The sequence below is a fragment of the Sphaerodactylus townsendi genome, linkage group LG01 (genome assembly GCF_021028975.2).
Source record: "Sphaerodactylus townsendi isolate TG3544 linkage group LG01, MPM_Stown_v2.3, whole genome shotgun sequence".
NCBI lineage: Eukaryota > Metazoa > Chordata > Lepidosauria > Squamata > Sphaerodactylidae > Sphaerodactylus > Sphaerodactylus townsendi.
In genome coordinates, this window is record NC_059425.1 from 44,305,200 (window position 1) to 44,327,593 (window position 22,394).

The window sequence follows — 22,394 nt, forward strand, 5'->3', positions numbered from 1 at the left end:
AGTTGTGGAAGTTAGGACTGCCTCCACTGATATTCTCACCTTCTTGGGACTCCTCTGAAGCAAGAAGAAGAAAAAACAGGAAACAAGATTTAGAGCAGGTTAGTAGCTAAGCAAGAGGATGAATTAGATAATATTGAAGAGTGTATTTGCTTTCAAGGCTAATAACTTACAAGCAAGGCAACTTGCCCACTGAGAAGCCTAACCTGATATTAAAACAACAAATTGAGATGGGCTCTTAAAGACCAAAGATTTAGCCATAGGGGAACGATTCTTAGTTCTTCAGACAGCAAGCTAGATAGGAACTATCCCTTACATTTGGCACTCTCCAAGTCTGGACATTTTAGAGAACAAGTGTAGACCTTTCCTTCATTCTCATATTCAGAATTCACTGTTTAGACTGGGTCTAGGAGCCAGTCAATTAAAACTTGCTACCTTTGAAAATGATGTTTTTTCTACGCCTAACAGAGCTTAATTGCTTAATATACTGAAATTCTGCACAATTAAGTGTACATTAATATCCTGAGTTAAGGGCATACAAAGTGTAGACCAGGGGTAGGGAACCTGTGGCTCGAGAGCCGCATGCGGCTCTTCTGCCCTTGCACTGCAGCTCCACAAGCAGAGCCACCAGCCCCATCCTTGCCCGCCCTGCTGGCAGCAGGGTGGGCGCACCAACTGCCCGCGGTTGGCTGGGCCACGCCACGGGCTTCCCCTCTCACCCGCCCCGTTGGAGCAGGGTGGGTGCTCTCCCAGTGGCTGGCGAGGCCAAGCCACCGGCTTCATCCTTGCCCGCCCTGCAGGCAGCAGGGCGGGGGCACCAATGGCCCACGGCTGGCTGGGCTGCGGGCTTCCCCTCTCGCCTGCCCCGTTCGAGCGGGGCGGGCGCTTTCCCGGTGGCCGGCGAGGGCAAGCCACTGGCCCCATCCTTGCCCGCCCTGCAGGCAGCAGGACAGACGCATCCATGCACTTCTCAGAATGAGCGGAGTAAAAGGTAGAAAAAACCCAATATATACAGTGTTATCTTTATTTTAAATGTCAAAAATTATTTGCGGCTCGAAGCGTTTTCTTTTCCCGTGGAAAACGGGTCCAAATGGCTCTTTGAGTGTTAAAGGTTCCCTACCCCTGGTGGAGACCAATTCCATCTGACTAAAAAGGCCCTGAAAGTCAATTCTGAAAAGGCCCTGAAAGTCTGAAGAGGGAGCAAATAGCAACTTAAGAGTGTGTGCCTAGAACCCAAGGCATCCTTCATCTCTAGTTCAGACGAACATTTCCACTGGCCATACTTGCACAAAATCTCAAAAATGAGCAACATCAGCAGCTTGAAGACACATCACTGATGTAGCAGAGCTTGAATTAACTAAGTTTTAAATTAGGAAAGCAAGCTCATATCAAGAAAGACCTGCAATGCAAAGTGGGTATACAACCAAAAAGCTAGGATGTCATCATAGAAAGGCATGTACAAGTTGGTGATAAATTACTTGTCCCCCACCACAACACATACAGTAATACCTTCTTTCAGTTCCCACTTAGACACATACATACTTACCAAATTAACAGTTTTGTAGATTAATTTTTAAACCAATTTTTTAAACTTTAAAAGATCTGCAATTGTACCTGTTCTAACTATCTCATATTTAGACTTCTCCCTTGAACTTTTCATTATGGATGACCAATTAGAGGCATGATGGATCAAGAGAGCTCTGAAGGCATCCCCTTCTTTGACAATTCATACTTACCTTTAAGATATTAAACTTCTACTACTTTCCTCTGGAAACTTATTTATTCAAATTCCTTTGCCTTCCTTATCTGAATTCCTCTGTAGTGTTTGGGAAAGGGCTTTTATGGATTATCCATTGAGATACTAGAGGATATCCCAGAGTGATTTCAAGGCTAATTTTCCTAGGTTCTTTTCTGCTGCAGCTTGCAATTGTGCTACACTCCTGTAGAAAGGGCAGGTAGACCTTTATTTTTTTTTGCCCAACAGCAATTAAGTAGATAAGCTTCAAAAAGTACACTTAGACATACCAACCTGTTCCCATAATACTTCAGCAAGTTGATCAATGAGTGTTCCAACTTCTCTGAATTCCCCAGAGTATTTAACATATGCCCAAGTACAAAGGGACACAAGAGCTAACCCCATCACAAGATTACATAGGGTAGCTATGGAGATCATGCCGAAGAAGCCAGTCAGTCCTGAGATTATGTACATGGCAAACATGACAGCAAAGAGTGTGGCAGGGGTGCGAGCAGCATAGAAGATGTTTTTGCCATCATTGTGCTTCACAAAGTTTGCATAGATGTCATCAAGTTCTTCTTCAAGCTGGTCCTGGTAACGGCGACAGAACTCCTCACCTCCCATCTTTTTTACAGAACGGAACTGTTTTACAGCAACCTGTTTATGTTCTCGGTGCTTTTGTTCAAGGTCCGCAGGAGCAATGTAAGGCTTATCACCACCACAAACCTGTTAAAATGAACAGAATTAACCCACTCATTTACATAAACTAAACCACATTTCTGGGTTTTCTTCTATCTTTTCAGGCAGATGTAATAAAAATGTGACCGCAGACTTGGCATTTACAACTTTAATGCTTTGGAAGTCTCTGCTGTAAAAGTGCTAATGTAAAATGAGAGATGATCTCTGGAGGGCCTCAGGCTATTTGAAAGCTCTTTCTGACAGGGAATAAAACATAGTGGAGAACTGAGCAAGCAGTTTCAGAATGATGGCTGATTACAGTACACCACAACAATGAAACATTGAGTAAGGATAACTGGGAGCACACATGCATTTTATCTTTAAATTTAGCAACCTTCAGACATGGCCATTAACCATAATCAGGAACCAAGCTGCGGGATGATACACTCCCACCCCAGTCCCTTCACTCATGTTTTGAGATTCCCGGGTCTACCCCTCCATTTTTTCCTATGATTCATTATTATATCTGCAGAGATCAATCATAGGGCACTTCAAATCAGCATTTGAAGACATCAGCTAAGCTGCCAATGATGTTTTATGAAGTTTAAATAAAAGGTAATGCAGATAAAACAGTATGAAATTTGAGGTGATATTAGAGTAAAAGCTTTGTTATCCAGCATTTGGATTATCCAGAACATTCCGTTAACTGTGCAGCCTTTGGCACTCCAGATGTTATGGACTACAATCCCCATCAGCCCCTGCCAGCACGGTCAATTGGCCATGCTGGTAGGGGCTGATGGGAATTGTAGTCCATAACATCTGGAGTGCCAAAGGTTTGCCACCACGGATCTAGAGGGCACACTCCTCCCTGCTCAGCCCCCATAACTGTACATCTCTGAACATACACACCTCCAGTTTAGCCTCTTCAACTGGCCAGTATGGTACCTCCAGCTATTGCTGGGTTTTTGATAGCCAGTACTGGCAGATGACATGATCCTTGAGTGCCTCCTTTCCCTTCAAGCTGATTCAAGCTATCAGTAAGCCAGCTTTGCCAGAAGGGTTCCAGGCAGCTGTCCTGCTTGCCGTATAGGATGGCTCAATGGGAGAGGGGTGGGCAGGGCAGAGCAATAAGCTTAAATACCTTGCACATTTAGTTAACAAACCACTTCTATTCCCCTGTCTGATAAAGTTTCTACTGTACTATATTCTACACAGTTTGCTTCTGCCATGTTCCTAAGGAAATTTATTCCACAATTAATATTGTTTTGTTTATGAGTCTAAACCAACATAATTCCTCAGTACATCTGTTTCTGCAAATAGCTTTGAATAAGGCCAAAAACACAGACCTTGCACCCAATTCACTTCCCTCAATGGTATCAAATACCACATACCTGTTCCATTGCTTTGTTGTAAGTATCTTTTGCTCCAGCTACCGCAGCAAGGTTGTTGGCTTCTGCTGTTGCCTAAAAAAACAAGCACAGCATTTAGCTTTAAAAAGTTTGGATGTCTCTGTTAACACTAACAACAATGGTTATACTTCTCAAATCTTGCATCATTTAACTAAAGAATCCTACCACACAGTATCAGATTTTCAAGATATCCTTTTGAGAACAATAAAACAGATTTTTAGGTTATGACGCTCCAGAATACCAGTAACATCCAAAAGAAGTCTTTGGAGAAAAAGGTGGACAGCCACTTCCCAATATTTGCAAACTATTTTAAGTGCTCTGTCTACTTTCTAGATTTGCTCTATTATACATACTTGGTAAAAAATAATATATATATACTTCCTCTTAACTATAAAAGTTTCACAGCTAATGCGCAAGATTTAAAAAAAAATCCCATGACCTAGCCACACCACTATACAGCAGCAGTTGATTAGAATACGATTCATTTGACAGAATTCATTTATGGCAGCAATAAAACTCAATACAAGGACAGGAACATCACTAAAACACACAGAACCACCAAAAGCTAAGGAGAAAGAAAATGCTTTATCCTGGCGCCTGAGAACATAAGGAAGGTATCAGGTATCCAGTAGATGGGAAAGTATTCCAACAAATGGATTGCCAGCACTCATTGTCCTTCACAGCCACCTACCTCAGTAAACTGAGAAATGATCTAAAGGGCCTATGACACTAGCATAAATATTTGTACAGGTCAGATTGCTCCCAGACTATTTAGGCTTTAAAGGACAAGGACAAAGTACTGTGGTGCTTGGAAATGAATTCAGATAGTCAAGGCTAGCAAGATGCATAAGAATATCTGTAGCCTTCCTGCTGCACTGCTGCATTCTGCTCTGAGGCTTTCAAACAGACCTCACCCCCTGTAGTAATCAAGTGTCCCTTTTCAGTGTCTAGCATCTCTCATTTAATAGCCAAGGGCAGCTGACTGAGGGAAAAAAGACTTCCAGCTGATTGTTAAAAACTCTCTACCTCTCTCTATACCTCATACTGCTTCTTATTCGTTTTAAACAGGACAAAACTATTAAAAATTCAAACACATTTGAAAGGCTGCAAAAATCAATCACAAGGACATGATAGATTTAGTATTATCTTCTAATAAAAGAGGCAATGCCTGAACTTGCTATATTTTGAAGTAAAAAGGTTTCTAGCTTAGTAAAACAGTCGCATTCAAAAGTGACTGCCTGCATTGCAGTCTCTCAGAGTAGGATATCTTAAGATACTCTATGGCAGGGGTAGGGAACCTGCGGCTCTCCAGATGTTCAGGAACTACAATTCCCATCAGCCTCTGTCAGCATGGCCAATTGGCCATGCTGGTAGGGGCTTGAGTAGAGTCTGGTCTAAGGCTATCTGGAAAAGCTGCATTCTCTAAATAAGGCATTTAGGCAAACCAACATAAAAAAGACTTCCACCTCCAACATAGCAGAATTGTAACTTGATTAGGGGGTCTACAGGTCTAAACAGGAGGGGTGGTGGCTCAGTTGGAAGAGCAGCTGCTTAACATGCAGAAGGTCCCAGGTTCAATCCCCAGCATCTCCAGTTAAGGACCAGGCAGTAGGGGATGGGGAAGACTTCTGCCTGAGACCACAGAGAGCTGCTGCCAGTTTGATGAACAGATGGTCTGATTCAGTTTAAGCCAGATTCATGTGAATTTGTCAAAAACATAAGGGACCCTCGGACTCAAGTAGACCCTCAAGTGTCATTAGTTGCTAGCAAAGTGCCACATAAATTGTATGTACTATTGAAAAAATTGCTGCTCCAAAAATTGAAGTCTCAAACAAAAAATGTACATATAGCAAGAAGAAGAGGAGTCTGGATTGATACCCCACCTTTCTCTCCTGTAAGGAGATTCAAAGTAGCTTACAAGCTCCTTTCCCTTCCTCTCCCCACAATAGACACCTTGTGAGGTAGGTGGGACTGAGAGTGTTCTGAAGAACTGTGACTAGCCCAAGGTCACCCAGCAGGAACGTAGGAGGGCAGAAACACGTCTTGTTCACCGGATAAGCCTCTGACACTCAGGTGGAGGAGTGTGGAATCAAACCCGGTTCTCCAGATTAGAATCCTCCTGCTCTTAACCACTACACCATGCTGGTTCCCAAGGTGAAGATCATAGCAGTAGTTTCCACTGCCAAAGTTTTACAACCAGGGAGTGTGATTCAAGACTTCCTTGAACGGAGCAAAATCACAAAAAGGTTCTAGTTGCCTTCACCTTCCTTTGTCTGCTCTCTGTACTACCTCCCATAGGTACTGCTGGAGATCAGGGGGCTTCTGGGATTACAGGCAGCCTGGTCAGGGAACTGCAGCAAGAAGGATGTTACAGCAACAGTCCTACTCATTCTTGGAGCCATGGGAGGGGGGTGGGGGTGTTCTGCCAATTCCCCATTATTGCTGCAGTCCTCTGTGTGTCATTGTATACTGTTGGAAAGAGCCCCCCCAACCTCCAGCATCAGTTTTTGTTGTGGATGGGGCACAGAAAGCTACAGAGGGAAGAAGCAAGCAGCAAAAATCCATTTTACTCTTTTTCACCTCAGGTCTTCAGCCCAAGTTTGACAGGCAGGACTCAAGCCTTGAAATCAAACTTGACAATGCATGAATTAAAGTGAGCCGCAACATGCACCACCAGCAACCCTTGGTCTCTTATGACATTAAAAAGTACTGTGTCAAAGGACTTACTTGGAGCATTGACTTAGGATGAGGTAGTTCCTCTCCTTGATAGATTTTAATGTAAGCCTGAAAATGAAACTGGCATTTTATTGTCTGCTTCTATTTGACCATAAACAGCAGTAATTTTACAACACAAAAATGAAAGTTTTGTTTAAATTAAATGCAAATAAAAATAACTGACTGGATTAAGACCAGCTTTCAAAGTATCAGAAGCGTATTGTTGAAAGCATTCAACGCTGGAAACTAGCTGTTGTGGATTTTCCAGGCTGTGTGGCTGTGGTCTGGTAATTTTAGCTCCTAATGTTTCACTCACATCTGCGGCTGGCATCTTCAAAAGCAAGTCATAGTAAGACACTGTGCCACAGACAGAACTTGCCTCTGAAGATGTCAGCCACAGATGTGGGCGAAACATTAGGAGCTACCAGACCACAGCCACACAGCCAGGAAAACCCAAAACTGCCAGTTTCAGACAAGTCTCACTACTATTACATGTTATGGCTTTTAGCAATGTAGAGGGATTATATTTTATAATCCCTACTTTCACTGAATGAGCAGAATACTGTAGAAAAGCATGATGATTAGCAGTGGTTTTACTAGGATTAAAGCTTTACTTCTTAGAGCATTAAGTCCTGTTTGACATGCTTCATAATAGAGCTTCTATTCACCGACACTTATGCTTTACATGTAAGAATCAGGGCAAGGTAAATTCTCCCTCTTCATCCACATCCCCCCCCGCCCCCCCCGGTTTAAAAGAAGTTGCATAAAACGGCAGACTTTCAATCTGCAACTGCTACACTGCAAATACGGGCCATTCTAAGCAGAGTTACTCTCTCCTAAAGGCATCTGACTTCCGTGGATTTAGAAAGCTACAACTCTGCTTAGTGTGGCACAGGCTACCATTCTTGGGCGTTTTACTAAATCCTAAGCCCCGCTGAACTCAACGGAACTTAGTTCTGAGTAAACATACCCAGGATTCAGGATAGAAATTGTATCTATTATGTATACTTTTGTTATATCCCATGAGATGAATGAATGCTGTAACTTGAGCATCTGAGACCACCATTACTTCATCTGAGGTTGTGATATGTCAATGACAGCCGAAAGTTATTTTGCATCAATACACAGTTTAACAGTATTGCATAATCTAGAGTGAGAACTGGAAACAATTGAAGTCTTGGATAAAGCAGTGGTCTGCAATCAAGAGGGAAAATTGGCAAAAACAAAAAAGACCTTCATTCACAGAAATCATCTACCAGATCCAAGCCAGAGAGTACTCAGGGTTTGCTAGAAGAGTCATGTAAGACAATTGTACAGAAAATCTTATCTACTGCTTAAGTGTAACTGGAACTATATGGGGCTGCTAAGTTGGGTGGCAAGTTCTTCACTGAGGCAACAGGAGAGTTACAAGAACAGAACAGCATAAAGTTAAAACACTGAAAAGAATAATCTCACTCTGAATTGCCTGGGAGTGATACACTAAATTGTGCACTATGAGGTCTTATTGATCCTAGTGGAGCTGGCTCACACAACAGAGTTTAGGACTACAAGTTACAGGAGTCTTACAACAGAGTGATCCTGCTTCAAAGATGACCTTTGGAAGAGCTAATCAACAATCACAACTTCTTTGCCTACCTTAAAATATTGTACAAGGTCTCTACAAGTCACCTTCGAGCCACTGATCTCTTTTTCTACCAGATTCGCAGGGGCAAGCAGCAATGGAACCAGATTCTGTAGCTCCCCCTTAAAGTCTTCGTCAATGTCTATTGGAATTAGTCACAGAACAGGAGTTGCAAGTTTGTTTACAGATCACATGAATCTCCTCTTCAGGTTCAGTAAACAAGCTTAACATTTGAAATATGTCCACTCAAAGTACATATCCACAAATAGAAGGCCACATCTACAAGCACCAAATTATGATGACCCATCCTGTAGGCATCCACAGTAAGTGAAATATCAATTCATTAAAATGCTGCATCAGTTTGTCAGGCACAAGTGTTCACAAAAAGACTGTAAACACCAGTGTTTGATGGTGGGTAGTTGACTAGGTTTCTGTTCCGAGAGCAGAACTGAACAAAGTCTTTCTGGAGAATGAACAGGGGCTGATGTTTAAGATATTAAACTGTTATGAATTACAAATATGAAACAAACTAAGACAACTTCCAGTTTTCAAGGTGGGTAAAGATTTTGCCAAAGTCTTTTTACTACTGGGACAGAGTTGTAGAGAAGCCAGTGTGCTCAAATTCTTTGCAGCATTTAATGATTGGACTAAAGGCAAATGGACTTTTCAATAATTGCCTTAATAATTATTTAAGGAGAGAAGAATCATTATTTAGAGTCTTGCACATGCACACTCAATACCAAATCAGAATACATCTGCTATTTTAGTATAATAATTTATCTGACTAAAATGTTCAACTATTCTTCAGTAAGAAGAACATACCCTGTTCCCTCTAAAAAGCCTCCTGTACTTCCCCTCAAAAAGAGATCTGCACAGTATTATAGAATTGTGTATGTTTAAGTCTGTCATCTTTCTCTACTTCCAGCGTACTCATATTCAGCTACAGTGTATGCACATACCCACGACAGGACTATAACAAAGCCACTAATATAAAAACTCCTACCATTTAGCCGTCCATCAAAGTCTGGATTAGTTGCAACTTTAAGACCAGGATGGGGCAACAGGAAACAGCCAAGATTACTGAAACACGAATGAATATGCCTCCTTACATTCTGGAGTTCTTCATGCTGATGTAGCTTTACCTAAGAGGCAACACACTTTTCAGAAAATGAAAGCAAAGTGTCTTAGAGGTTCCACTGGCACCACATTTTAGTATACCAGATATTGACATTTTAAAGTTTAAGCCATTATGTAAAGCCTTTATAACGTAATCCAAATCAATTTTTAGTCCCTTTCAATGAAACTTTTCTATCAAGACGGCTGATACGTTCTGCTATATGCAGCAAGCAATATGGATTTAGTACAGAATGTAGCTTACCTGCAACCTCTTTTCTAGAAACTGTTTTCCTCCTTCTAAGCCATACGGATGTTCATAAGGATAGCTCCAATCTCTAATTAAGAACATTAGTGTCTATATGGGATACACACAGAAATAAATTAATAAACCTCTGGGGGGAAAAAACACACTGTTGGTAACACTTCCAGAAAGATATTAGCAGTTCAATAAATCACTTCTAATCCCCCATATATAAACTAGCCTTAAAAAAATGAATGCAAACCTAGACTCAAATTCAACTCCAAAAGTTTTCCATACTAACATAACATTAAGTACATTTCACTATATGGGCACAGACAGCAAAGCTAGCACTCAAAATAAAGCCAATTATAGGTTACAATCCATACATCAATAAGAAATGGCTTAATTCATTGACTTCTAAAGGAACTTCTAAAAATTCTTAATCTATATTTGACAGGTGCTACTTTGTTTTTAACCACATAAATACCACAGGAACAAGAGTCAGGGGAGCTAGGGCAAGTCCTGGCTCCCTGAGGCACACTCGGCAAAAGAAAGATGATAAGCCACCTCATTAGTTGGAAGTTCACACATTACATATTTAATAGTTATCAGGTTCTATTGTAACATGTTACTGACACAGAACATTAAACAAAAATAAATGATGGAAACTGTAGCAAGAATCAGTGTTACCTGAAATGGTTTTTGGTAAATTTCTTCCATAGCTAGCCTTCCGTATTCTGTGAACAACTATTAAATGAAAATATTTAAGAACTCCATTCAGAGAACTCAAACAAGTAGCGAAAAAAGTGCATTTATCTTCAGTATGAAAGTAGCTTAGTGCTGAATTTCAAGTACTAGCTCAGTATGTTAAGACACTTGGTTTACTATAAGCGAAAACTAAGTTTTCTAGGTCTCCAGATCACTGCAGAATTTTAGACAACTTTATTCTTGTAATGTCTACAACAGCAGTGCTGCATTTAAAGCAGATTCAAGTTACTTTTTTTCATAATTCTGATGTCAAACTACTGCTCTCAATTAAACAAAAAGAGCATTTTAAGTTATCTCGCATGTGGCAAGAGTGACACTTCCTGCTGCTTCCTCCCTTCCCCCCATGCCAACTCTATGGTCACTGCCTGGTTCACCAGAAGAAGTACCCTTCTTTCAGGTACCTGGTAGTAATTTTTTTCCTGTCAATCCTGCTGGTTTTGATTACTTCAATCACAAGCCTTTATTGGCATAAAATAAACATACAAAATCAGCATACAAAATTTGCCCATTATTGCTCACAATTATAGACACTGGTACTAAAATACTAAATACTAAAATATATACATGGTCCTTCTGTAACTATAGGACATTCCTTCAGCTAAGTTAACTCACTTAAACGTCATCGGATACTGACAGAAGCTAGAAAAATTACTGCTGGCTATATGTGGTCATAATACATAGACTTTGGTTTTGATTACTTATGGAATTGCAACTTAACCCTCAAAATGGATAAAGCTGTGGACTTGACTTTCCCTGCCAGAGTTTACATCCTGAAGTTTAAAATTCCCATGACTTTTTTACTGTTCGATTTTTGTGCAAACAGCCTGTACCTGACACAATCATATGGATATTTTATCTACATGCTGGGAGCCAGGTTCAGACCTGGACAGAGTTCTCTTCTTTAAGGGGATGAACATTTCCTGTTTAACCTTGAGCTACTAAAATGCAAGATTTAGGGTATGATTTCTTAATACTGGCCAATCATCACTGAGCATTTCATCTGATGACAGTAACCACAATCAATGCCTTATTGCCCACATCATTTTGGGTTAGGCAGTTTGTAAGATTTATGGTCAAAATGGGGCCAAAAAACCGAACATCACAAAGATGCTGATAGGGTCAGTAGCAGCGACTGGCCAGGAAAAACAGTTTGGAATCATGTTGAAAAACTAAATGAAAGGTTAGGGTTGGTTAGGAAAGAGTGCCCTTGAGTAAGTTATGGTGTAGCAACATTTTGACTTCTATCTGCAAGATATTGTATAGCTAATACATATGCAGAAAATGGCAGTCAAAATGGTCACGAAATTCTGATATTTGCTCTTTGCAAAAGTTGACTATGGGACTTTTCAGTTCAAAGGCAAGTGCATCTCCCAATGCCCATGAAGCAACAGTAACTAGTTTAGACTGAATGTGTCTATAGCCTTCTAAAGCAAGGAGGATAGGCCCATCAAGGGCCATACTGGTTAAATGGAGGCTCCATAACAAGGGTCAATGGTACCGCATTCCGTTGATTGAACCAACATTAAGAATAAAATAAATAAGCTTTAATAAAAACCATAAAATGGAAGCAGAGATTCTGTATTAGTATTACGTGTGTACTATATCCAGAACAAATCTTAAGTGTTACTGAGGTTACCTCTGGCTAGGAGTTAAATGATCTGAAAGGAATGAAAACTAGACACCTAGTTGCACAACCCAGCTTGGGAGGGTGGGAGAGCACTGCTGCTTTGGGTGGTGCAGAAGGATGGAAAACAAAAAAACCCCTCCTGCTGCCTGCATCGCCCCATAGACCAAAGAGGTTTACAGCGCACTTTTGTGAAGCACAACTCTGCAGGTCTGGGGGCTGGCATTCCCGGGCTGGAACACTGGAGGAAGCCAACTTCACCCCCAGGGATGCCCTGCCCCTCCCATGCTGGGATCCAAGTGGATATTGGCACTGCTCCACAGTGGCCCCAACTTCTGGAGTTTGCCACCACGGAGCTGAGGGGCAGACAACTGCTGGTACCTTTGCCCCTCTGCAAGTGGAGGTGCCCCTTGTGCCAGTAAAGGAGGCAAGGGGGCTCTCTGCTGCTCCCCCTCTCTCATCTGGATCCAACTGCCCGACTACTTAAGTGCATGTCTATATCTGAATCAGGTCTGATCTAAGTCATCCAGAAAATGGTGTTTACATGTTTTTACACAAGCTTTTAAACCAAAAACTAATCTATCAAGTACTGTTTCTTCTTCAGTCTTTGAACACCTGCTATGTCATCTTAATATTGCCAATAGAAGCTGAAATCTGGCAAAATCAAAATTGTTGACTGGCCAAAGGTTTTCCAGAGTAGCTGTGTAGTTCAGCCACAGCTACCACCTTGACTGCAGATTCACATGGATAGGAATAACAGGGAAGGTACAAGTATACTTCAACATTTAAATAAAACTAGGACAAGAAAAGGCCTTTACTACATGCTTCTCCTTCCTACAGTTACTTTAGCAAAACAGTCCTTTATAAGTAATTACATCATGTTAAAAACTTAAGCCATTCTCCCAAAAGCAAGCAGAAGAGGTTGCCTCTGAAAGGAAATATCGCCCACTATGTTCCCCATGGACAGGAACACTTTCTACTTGTGCTCAACAGAGAAAGAGGATTTGACCCAACCTATGTGATCTGTTAAATGACAATAGAGAAGATTATTCTGACTTCTACATCCAGATTGCTTAACAAAATGTTAGTATGCATACCAAAAACATTTACCTGCAAATGCTGAAGATCATCTTCTTGGATGTTCTGTGATAAATTGTATACCTACAAAACATGTTGGATTATACAACACACATTTGGTGAGGTACCACTAAGTCAATTACTGAATAAGTCACCTTGGGTTAAATCCCCCTGCATCAAATTACAGAAAGAAAATCTGGCAACAAAAGTGAAGGCATCTCTTCAGGACAACAGCTAGTATGCAAGAATGTTGCCACAATCCTTCTAAGACTGTTATGTGTTTGTTGGATTAGAAATTGCCATCTTGAGATGGTAACAGGGCAATGCCGGGGGAAATAAAGCTGTGCTGGTAGCAGTGGGGCTCCCATTCTGCTTTCCCACCCCTTTTTAATACTAAGGCTGATTCCGCATGGGCCAAAAACAGCGGTGTGAAAATGGTGTAAAAGGGTTTAAAACGGTGCAAAAGGGCTTATACTGTTTTCACGCCATTGTTTTTGGCCCATGCGGAATCTGCCTAAGAGAAGCCTGTGGGGAGGAAGAAAGGAGCAGTATAGAAAAGGGTTTCCACCAACAGCCACTGAAGAGAGCCAATGAAATGTTGTGAGGAGGGAGACCCTACTGTGAAATTCACCTCTCTCACTCAGGCCCCCTCCGCACACGCAAAATAATGTGTTTTCAAACCACTTTCACAACTGTTTGCAAGTGGATTTTGCTATTCCGCACAGCTTCAAAGAGCACTGAAAGCAGTTTGAAAGTGCATTATTCTGCATGTGTGGAATGAGCCTCAGATTGAACTAACTCACATAACTGCTGCAAGGATAAAATAAAGAAGGGAACGCCTTGTACATGGCATGAGATCCTTGGAAGAAAGGTGGGATAAAATGTTTAACAAATAAGATACATAAGCTACACTCATCCCAGTACCCACGGAGGCTCTAGCAATTGGCAGCAGTCTCATCCTCATCAGAAGGAGCAGCAAGTGCCATACTCACAGTCATGTCACAATCTAATGCTGGGTACAGTGCAACAGAAAGGACAAGCTCCTTCCAAGTTTCAGACTGTACTTTGGGCTTGAGGCACCCAAGAGCCTCCAAATCTCTGTTAACAAGCAACAAGATCCTTCCCATCTTGGATTTTCTATACTGTTTGATATCATGGCTGATCCGAGCTGCATTACACTGTTCAATGGATACCTTATGCTTTCTAGTTACACTGTTGTACAACACGTAATCTGCTTTCAGACTCACTGGGAAAAGCAGGCTATAAGTAAATAAATCTTGCCAAATATGGCATTAGTATAACTGAACAGAGGAAAGTCTTCTTCAACTATCAGAAAACATGTAGATGCAAATACTAAAGGCCAACAATTTCCACACATGTGTGCTTTCTAGACTTTTACAAATTAAACTGTAAACTGTCATGAATTTTGATGTAACATCTCAAATTAGGTCACCAGAGCACCTTCCCAATCCTACTGCTTCCTGGAGATCAAGAATGATCACATTTATGATTGTGTTCACTGTGTTGTAAATGTCTCAAATGTCTTAACATATTACTGAATTTGCCCTTCAAGAGCAAAGTGTGAGGTGCCAGAGAAATGTACACTGGCACACTGATACCAAGGTCATAAGAAGAGGTTCAGGATAAGGGGGTATTTTGTATAAAATGTAGTGTTATTTTAGAAAGGCAACGAATTGTTTTCTTGAGCACTTTCTTTTTTAAAAAAATTCTTAACAGAATAATTTACCTGAGATTAAGTTTGAGTTTATGAATCTATGTTAACATTACATGGTAAAATAGCAATGAACATTTAAAAGAAACTGTATATCGTAACTCAAAGTTTCTTAATGTCCCTCACATGTCAGATGGATCCTATATGAGGTTAAAGATTTCTAATGCTTATGTACTCTCAACACTGCCATAGAAAGCCAGATAATCTACCAGAACTACAGGGAAAAAGGGAACTAAAGCAAACTAAATATGTATTTTGTCTATCTAATTGTAAGCCAAAGGTGTATTTTGAAGCAGTAGTCCTTGGAAAGGCAATTTAAGGATTGCCCCCTCTGAGAATAGCTAACCTTACCTGGACTGAACTTGTCATGGTGCTCAGAGCGAATACAGTTGCACAATCTTTGATAGTTGATTGGCTATCAAAGGCACCTTGGGTATCCATTAGTAATACAGCAACCTAGAAAATGGGTTTGTGAAAAGGTATAATCAATGGAAGTTTGTTCTCATTAAGCTTATTGAACTCCTTTGATTTCTGGTGACAACTAAACTAAGGAAAACTACTTGTACAGCTGTCCAGATCAAGCTTTTCCAGAAGTCTACAAAGAAGGATTAGAAGTAATAAAACAAAAACACAATCTACTTTCCAACTCACAAAAGTCAGTTATGTGTTAACACCATAGGTTCTTCTTGTGTTGGCTCCTATAGTCTGTTCCACTGGCATGCGCCTCTCAAAAAGTCTCCTGTTAATGCAGGAGGCTTTTCAGAAACAGGAAGTTCTTGTGCTGCTGGAATAGTTTGGTAGGATCTAATTCAATACATTCTTAGTAAGCACTAATCGGTAGATCACTGTACTGCTGTTATAACACAACACATTCTACCATGGTTTTTCACCTGAGAAAATTAAAGTGAAGCACTATAAATACAACTAAAGGATTTTTCTGCATTATAAAAGCCTTGAGGAAGAAGGTTGCCAGGTTTCAAAAGCCAAAATAGAATTGAGGTAGACATTTCATATTAAATTGACATTTATTATTAATCAGGGTAGACTTGGACATCAGAAGGACAATTAATGCAGCCCTGCAACCTACGAGATATTCTAAAGGACACAAGAAGGCTTGCCTGTGACAGGGTCCACAATTAGGCCTGGGCATTCCTTGGAATACAACACACCTTCCAAGCAAAAGCACACTAGAATTGTATGAGGTACAACTACTCTTACCTTCTTTATAGGAATGCAGATTCTAGCTTAAGAATTTTGTAAAAAATGCCAGCAATCTGATGATTCACCTTAGCACATACATTGGTACCCAGACTACACCTATGCTGTCAACTTGCTTTGAGCTGTTTTTGTTTTTTTAATTGCATCTAAGCCAAAACAGAGTGACAAGGAAAACACCAATGCTTACAACATCTTCAGAACTGTATGATCACCAGATCTCACAAGCACTGACAACATTTACTCTCCTAAGTTAAAGTAGTACTAAGATAAGCCTCTACAAGGAGATCTTGTTTACTAGTGCCAGAGAAAACACCCATTACTCCTCCATGACTATTCTACAGGGAACTTTTCTGTCAGCCTCAGATTTTACTAAGATTAGTACTAAGGCAGACAGCTATACAGCTTTTTAATATATAGAATTCATTTCTTCCCTCCAAGTTATTCACCCTTGTACTAAAGCAGACTCACATGCAGCCACCCATATGGCAAAGTAATGTTTTCTTATTCTGTTAGAATCCATGTTAGGTACATAGAGTTACACTCATATTTAATATACCATAGGGAATATGAACTTTCTGGGTTCTGCAAACTACACTGACACCACACACGGCTAAGGCTAGTATTTCTGGGGGGTTTTAACGACAGCAATTGTCAAGAGGCTGGAAACTGGTCATTTAAAAAGTTATCAACTACCAAAGAGATTCAAAGTGTGCTGGGCCTGGATTCTCTGTATCTGCACTTAACCTACGGAACAGCCCACCTGGGTACGGCAGGAAAGCTCCCACTGTTTTGGCTTTCCACATACTGTACCAAACAGAATTGTTCAGATCATTTTTATAAATGATCAGGCCTACTCTCTAACAAAATGATTCAGGAAAATTCCAATAGAGAACAGGACTGTGGACTATACTACTAAATATGTATTATCTATTGCTGCACATTTTATCTTGCATTACATATGTACTTATGTTACACCATTAAGCACTGCTTAATAGGTCAAGTGTAATATCTATGCCTCATTTCCAATTTCTGAAATCCTTGTTCTTTTGCATCATTATATTTCTTCATCTTATAGATCATATTGACTTGTCCTGAGGCTCAGTGGGAAAGGCAGAAAACAGACAAAAAACATGAATAAGAAATAACCCATTAAGCTTTACCTTTGTGCCATCAGGCTTGTCAATTACGAACACTTCACTCCAAATCTGTATGCCGGTTGTCTCTCTCTCACATCCTCCTCTCCATGTAAACCCAATCAAGGGATCATGGTTTCCTCCTATCCAAAGGGATGAATTCTGTAAGAAGTTACATATTTATTTAGCAAGATTGGGGGCTATTCTAGGCAAATATACAACAGCATGTGCAGTTTTGGACTAATAAGGCAACAGGACATTTATTTGTTTGTTTGTTTACTAGATTTATAAACCACTCTCTCCCATAGGGCTCAGGCCGGTGAACAACAAAAGATAAAAGCAATAAAATCAGCCATAAAATACAATAATATAAGCAACCATATTATACAAAATATAATAAATAGGAAACAATAACAATAACAGATGGTGACTGACCCCCCGCCCCCCGGGGAAGCCAATATAGTACCAAGGGGTTAATACGATCCATTCGGCTGGCCAGATGTAAACGACTGGCGGAATAGTTCCATTTTGCAGGCCCTGTTGAAACTCTGCAAATCCTTCAGGACCCTGATCTCCTTAGGGAGCATATTCCACCAGGTAGGGGTGGCCCTCGTGGAGGCCAGCCGGATGTCTTTCGGGCCAGGGACCTCCAACAGGTGCTCCTCTGAAGAACAGAGGGACCTGGCAGGGCATTCCAGAGAGATGCAGTCCCTCAGACATGCAGGTCCAAGACCACTCACAGCCTTGAAGGTTAAAACCAACACTTTAAACATGATCTGAAATTCGATCGGCAGCCAGTGAAGATGGCACAGCATCGGTGTGATCCGGTCCCGGCTGGATGCTCCAGTAAGGAGGATGGATGCCGCATGTTGTATGATTTTAAGTTTCTGGATCACAGGCAGGCAGGCCAGTGTAAAGCGAGTTACAATTATCCAGTCCGGAGGTGACCGTTGCATGGATCACGGTGGCCAGGTCAGAACAGGAGAGATGTGGGGCCAGCTGCCATGCCTGCCGCAGATGGTGAAAAGCCGCCTGGGCCATCCAAGTAACCTGGGCCTCTAGTGATAGTGCCAGGTCCAGGGTTACTTTCAGACTTTTGGCAGACAAGGCTAGATGTATAAAGTGAAGTTTTAATTCTGATGGCCTCTAGTATCAATCAGAATTGAGAAACATTGTGAAATACTCACTTTATTCTACTATACATCTAAAACCTTCCTCAAGAGCTTGGCAATTGGTTATACTCGTTTAAGAACACCAACCTTACCTTGAAGTTCAAACAAATATGGATGAAGTTCAGAATTATGAAATAAAGTTCGCCCAGGTCATTCCAGTCCTCAATGACTGGTTACGAGTGCTTGTATTAAACACACAATCTATAAAGTCAAGTCATCACCTCCCCGTGGAGGTGCTTAATAGTGCAATCCAAAGGAGAGTTACTGTAGTCAAAGTCCATTCATTTCACCGGGCTTAGACTGGTGTAACGGAAGGCGCTTATATCTTCTGCTTTTCGCTGCCACCAAAAATATTTTTTCTTTTCTTATATAGCCCCACAAAACTGATTTTTAAACACGGTCACCACCCTGACTGGGGAACACAGACTCAGACAGAAAGAAACACTGGAACAGATTTTAAATGAACAAAACTGAGAATGTTTATTTTATGGCGAAAAGAAACTTCTCTCTGGTGATTTGAGAGGTTTCAAAAGCTTGACGGTTACAGAATACGTTTGTCTTAAGCTTAGCGGTTGCAGAAGGAAAAACTTATTTCTTGAGGTGTTACCTCACGGACACTAGATGGTCACTGTTCCACACACCCCTTTCGTTCATATTAAGTCAGTCTGGTAGGACTGGCACACACCACCTACCCTATCCAGTCCCCTACTCCAGGCTAAAATGCCCCTTTGGACTGGACTTCTGTTCCTGACTGGGTATAGAGACAGGGATGAACAGACTATGTCTGGGCAGGCTAGCTGCCAGGCACCTGACGGTTCACCTCCACCAAGATCAGGGCCTTCCACACACTCCCTCAAGCTTCCTCAGCTTGAGTCAGAGTCCTTCTCTGTCAGAGCTGACAGACCGCTCAACTCTGCTCTCCTCTCTGACAGACTCCGATGAGCACTCAACTCTCCTCTCCGTGCTCTAAGCCCACTGGCTCCCAAGCTCTTGCTTAAACGTTACTGGACCTTTTTTCAGCCAATCAGGTCGGTTCTCTCCTTCGTGACCTTTTTTTTCTTTCTGGCTGTTGCTAAGGCCTTCTCCTTGGCCTGCTGTACACCAGCCCTTCAGAGGTGGGGCAAGTTAAGATTACATATGTCCCCTTTCCCTAAAACATTAGCGGACCTCTGGCTACAAGCCTCGTTGCAGCAATATTGTGTAATCAAAGCTTACCGTTAACCAAAACTAAACGTTTAAAAAAAAATTTCACATTTTCACATGCATTCAGTTTTTTCCCTTAAAGTTCACTTACCATAAACATTCTTACCATGTTAAACTTACCGCCAAATCCTATATTATACATCAATAACATTTCAGCAATATGCATTATATTTCAACAAGCATATTTAAACTCAGCACTTCTTACATACATTCTCTGTTACCTTTTCCTTCAGATGTCTTTACTGGTGGGTGCTCTAAGCACAGGGTAACTTTTCCTTCCATCCCTCCAGTAAGGCTTCCCTCTTAATTAGTTATCCAAATCTAGCTGGACATTCATACTCACTCATGGCAGGTTAAGTTGCCCTTTGAGTGGGAATTGAGGTGACTTTGGATAGGTGACACCACATTAGGCAAGATAAATTTCCTTCTAAACTTACCCTTTTCTGCCAAATCAAAAGCTTGAGGTTTTACACCTCTGGCTTTCTTTACCACTTGCCTCTTTGTGGTAAGGCTTTGTCATTTCATCATAAAAAAAACCCGTTCTTACAGTGCCCTCCACAGAACACCACACTTATCCAAATAATGCATATCAGACCCTTTCATTTTATACCAGATTGACCTCCCGGTCCCCTCAAATTTCCTCTTGAGTCTGGTATTCAAAACTTCCTTTCAGGTCTTCTGCTGGGCAGCTGCAATGTTGGGCTTTCACAACAGTCCTCATCGTTGGCTGCTGGCTATTGAGATGCGGCTGCTGCTGCTTTCAGTTCATTTTGATGTTTCTGCCAGACCTGCACTGTCCTACAAGTCCTGTACAACAATGTCCCAGCTCTTGCTGCATTCTGGATCCGTTTCAGGAACTGGAACCTCCTGCCGCGCAAAGTTGGTTAGGCAGACATTGGCAGTCTTCTTAGCCTCCTTTTCCCTCACAGGAATGCGTCTTGAAACTTCCGTTGCCGCTCCGCCAGGGCGTTGTTCAGCTCGCGGGCGTTGGGAGGTGTTGGCAACCGCCTCCCTTTTCCCTCACAGGAACCGTCTACATGATCTCCTGGTACTGCTCCGCCCGGGCGTCGATTCAGCTGCACCGCTGGGCACGTTGGGAGGGTGTTGGCAACCGCCTCCTTTTCCCTCACAGGAACCGTCTCGCGATCTCCTGGGTGCCTTGGGCGTCGTTCAGCTGCACTGCTGGAAGCGCGTCGGAGGGCGTTGGCAACTGACTTAGCCTCCACCTCTGGAACTGCCTGGCACTGAACTGGAACCACCTTGATAGCTTTGGGGTCAGCAAGCTCAGCTGTCTCCTTCCACGTTCTTTCAGGAACTCATCCTGCCTCTGGTCTTCTTGGCTTAGTCAGCATGAACACTGTCCATCTGCAACTCTGGGTCTGCTGCAGACTCAGCCTGGTTCTGAAGTCAGGCGTTAAGGGGTTTTCGCCTCCTGGACTTCTAAATGTTGGCAAGGCACACCTTGCAGGGTTGGCGTTATCACTTCCAACTGCCATCTTCTGGGTGCCATTCTGAGGGTTTCCCATCAGCATTTGGGAAAAGATTTCCCTCAGTTTATCTGGTACACTGGCAACCTGGAAACTGTTTCCCATTTTTCTCATCTGATGAGGAAATTCCACAACAGTGTGGGATAGGCAGCTCTGCTCTGAGCTTCATTTCCTCACTCTCAAATCAACATGTCCTTCTTGCGTGGCTCATGTTTGCCTCGATTCCACGCCATTTTAGCTCTTCTTTTCTGGCCCTAAATGCGTAATTTAACTATTTCAACTTCTACCTTTGTTTCATTTTGGCCATCCTCCTAGCCTCTAATTTTGCTTTTCATCTCCAGAAGCCATCTTAGCTTTCTCAATCCCAGCATCTATACTGGCCAGTTTAGGTTTCAAAATCTCTAATTCCTGACCAATTCCTTCGTGCTTCAATATCATCTGCTGTGACACCCCTCACCAGCTTCTTCCTGCAATGTCTTAGGTGGTGCCATTGTGTGAGAGTGAAAGTGACAGCTTTCCTCCAGAAATCAGTAAAATAAAACAAAACAAAATGAAATGGGCTTTTCCTCAGCGTGTTGTTACTTTGGATCTAGATATTACTTTCCGGATCCCGCCCGCTTGCCGCCAATGTAGCGAGCTTATATCTTCTGCTTTTAGCTGCCACCAAAAAATATTTTTCTTTTCTTATATAGCCCCCACAAAACTGATTTTTAAACGGTCACCACCCTGACTGGGAACACACAGACTCGAACGAGAAAGAAACAACAAGAACAGATTTTAAAATGAACAAAACTGAGAATGTTTATTTATGGCTTGAAAGAGGCTTCTCTGGTGATTTGAGAGGTTTCAAAAGCTTGACGGTTACAGAATACGTTTGTCTTAAGCTTAGCGGTTGCAGAAGGAAAAACTTATTTCTTGAGGTGTTACCTCACGGACACTAGATGGTCACTGTTCCACACCTTTCTGCGTTCATATGCGCCAAGTCTAAGTCTGGTAGGACTGGCACACACTAGCCACCTACCCCTATCAGTCCCTACTCAGGCCTAAAATGCCCCTTTGGACTGGACTTCTGAGTGACTGGGTATAGAACAGGGATGGACAGACTATGTCTGGGCAGGCTAGCTGCCAGGCACCTGACCGGCGGTTCACACTCCACCAAGACTCAGGGCCTTCCACACACTCCCTCAAGCTTCCTCAGCGAGGTCAGGAGTCCTTCTCTGTCAGAGCTGACAGACCGCTCAACTCTGCTCTCCTCTCTGACAGACTCCGATGAGCACTCAACTCTCCTCTCCGTGCTCTAAGCCCACTGGCTCCCCCTAGCTCTTGCCAAACGTTACTGGACCTTTTTCAGCCAATCAGGTCGGTTCTCTCCTTGTGGAGCCTTTTTTTCTTTTTCTGGCTGTTGCTAAGGCCTTCTCCCTTTGGCCTGCTGTACACCAGCCCTTCAGGGTGGGGCAAGTTCGTTACA

The 22,394-nt window shown here is 42.0% G+C and overlaps 1 protein-coding gene across 7 annotated transcripts in view; it reads right to left on the reverse strand.

The window, feature by feature from the left end:
- The window catches only part of ATL2 (atlastin GTPase 2), a 40,419-nt gene that overhangs the window by 1,857 nt on the left and 16,168 nt on the right, over positions 1–22,394 (reverse strand). For 6 of the 7 annotated variants that reach the window (XR_007246376.1, XR_007246375.1, XM_048519702.1 and 3 more), the window contains exons 3-13: positions 17,092–17,226; positions 15,065–15,169; positions 13,015–13,065; positions 10,203–10,259; positions 9,534–9,626; positions 9,159–9,297; positions 8,170–8,297; positions 6,547–6,603; positions 3,802–3,873; positions 2,027–2,458; positions 40–54 (exon numbers count right to left, since the gene is read on the reverse strand). Coding sequence is in view for 5 of the 7 variants with exons in the window: in XM_048519702.1 (XP_048375659.1) it covers positions 40–54; positions 2,027–2,458; positions 3,802–3,873; positions 6,547–6,603; positions 8,170–8,297; positions 9,159–9,297; positions 9,534–9,626; positions 10,203–10,259; positions 13,015–13,065; positions 15,065–15,169; positions 17,092–17,226 (1,284 nt within the window). In the remaining 2 variants the exon portion in view is untranslated. The remainder of the gene's footprint in view (positions 1–39; positions 55–2,026; positions 2,459–3,801; positions 3,874–6,546; positions 6,604–8,169; positions 8,298–9,158; positions 9,298–9,533; positions 9,627–10,202; positions 10,260–13,014; positions 13,066–15,064; positions 15,170–17,091; positions 17,227–22,394) is intronic. The other variant, XM_048519739.1, reaches the window with a different exon arrangement.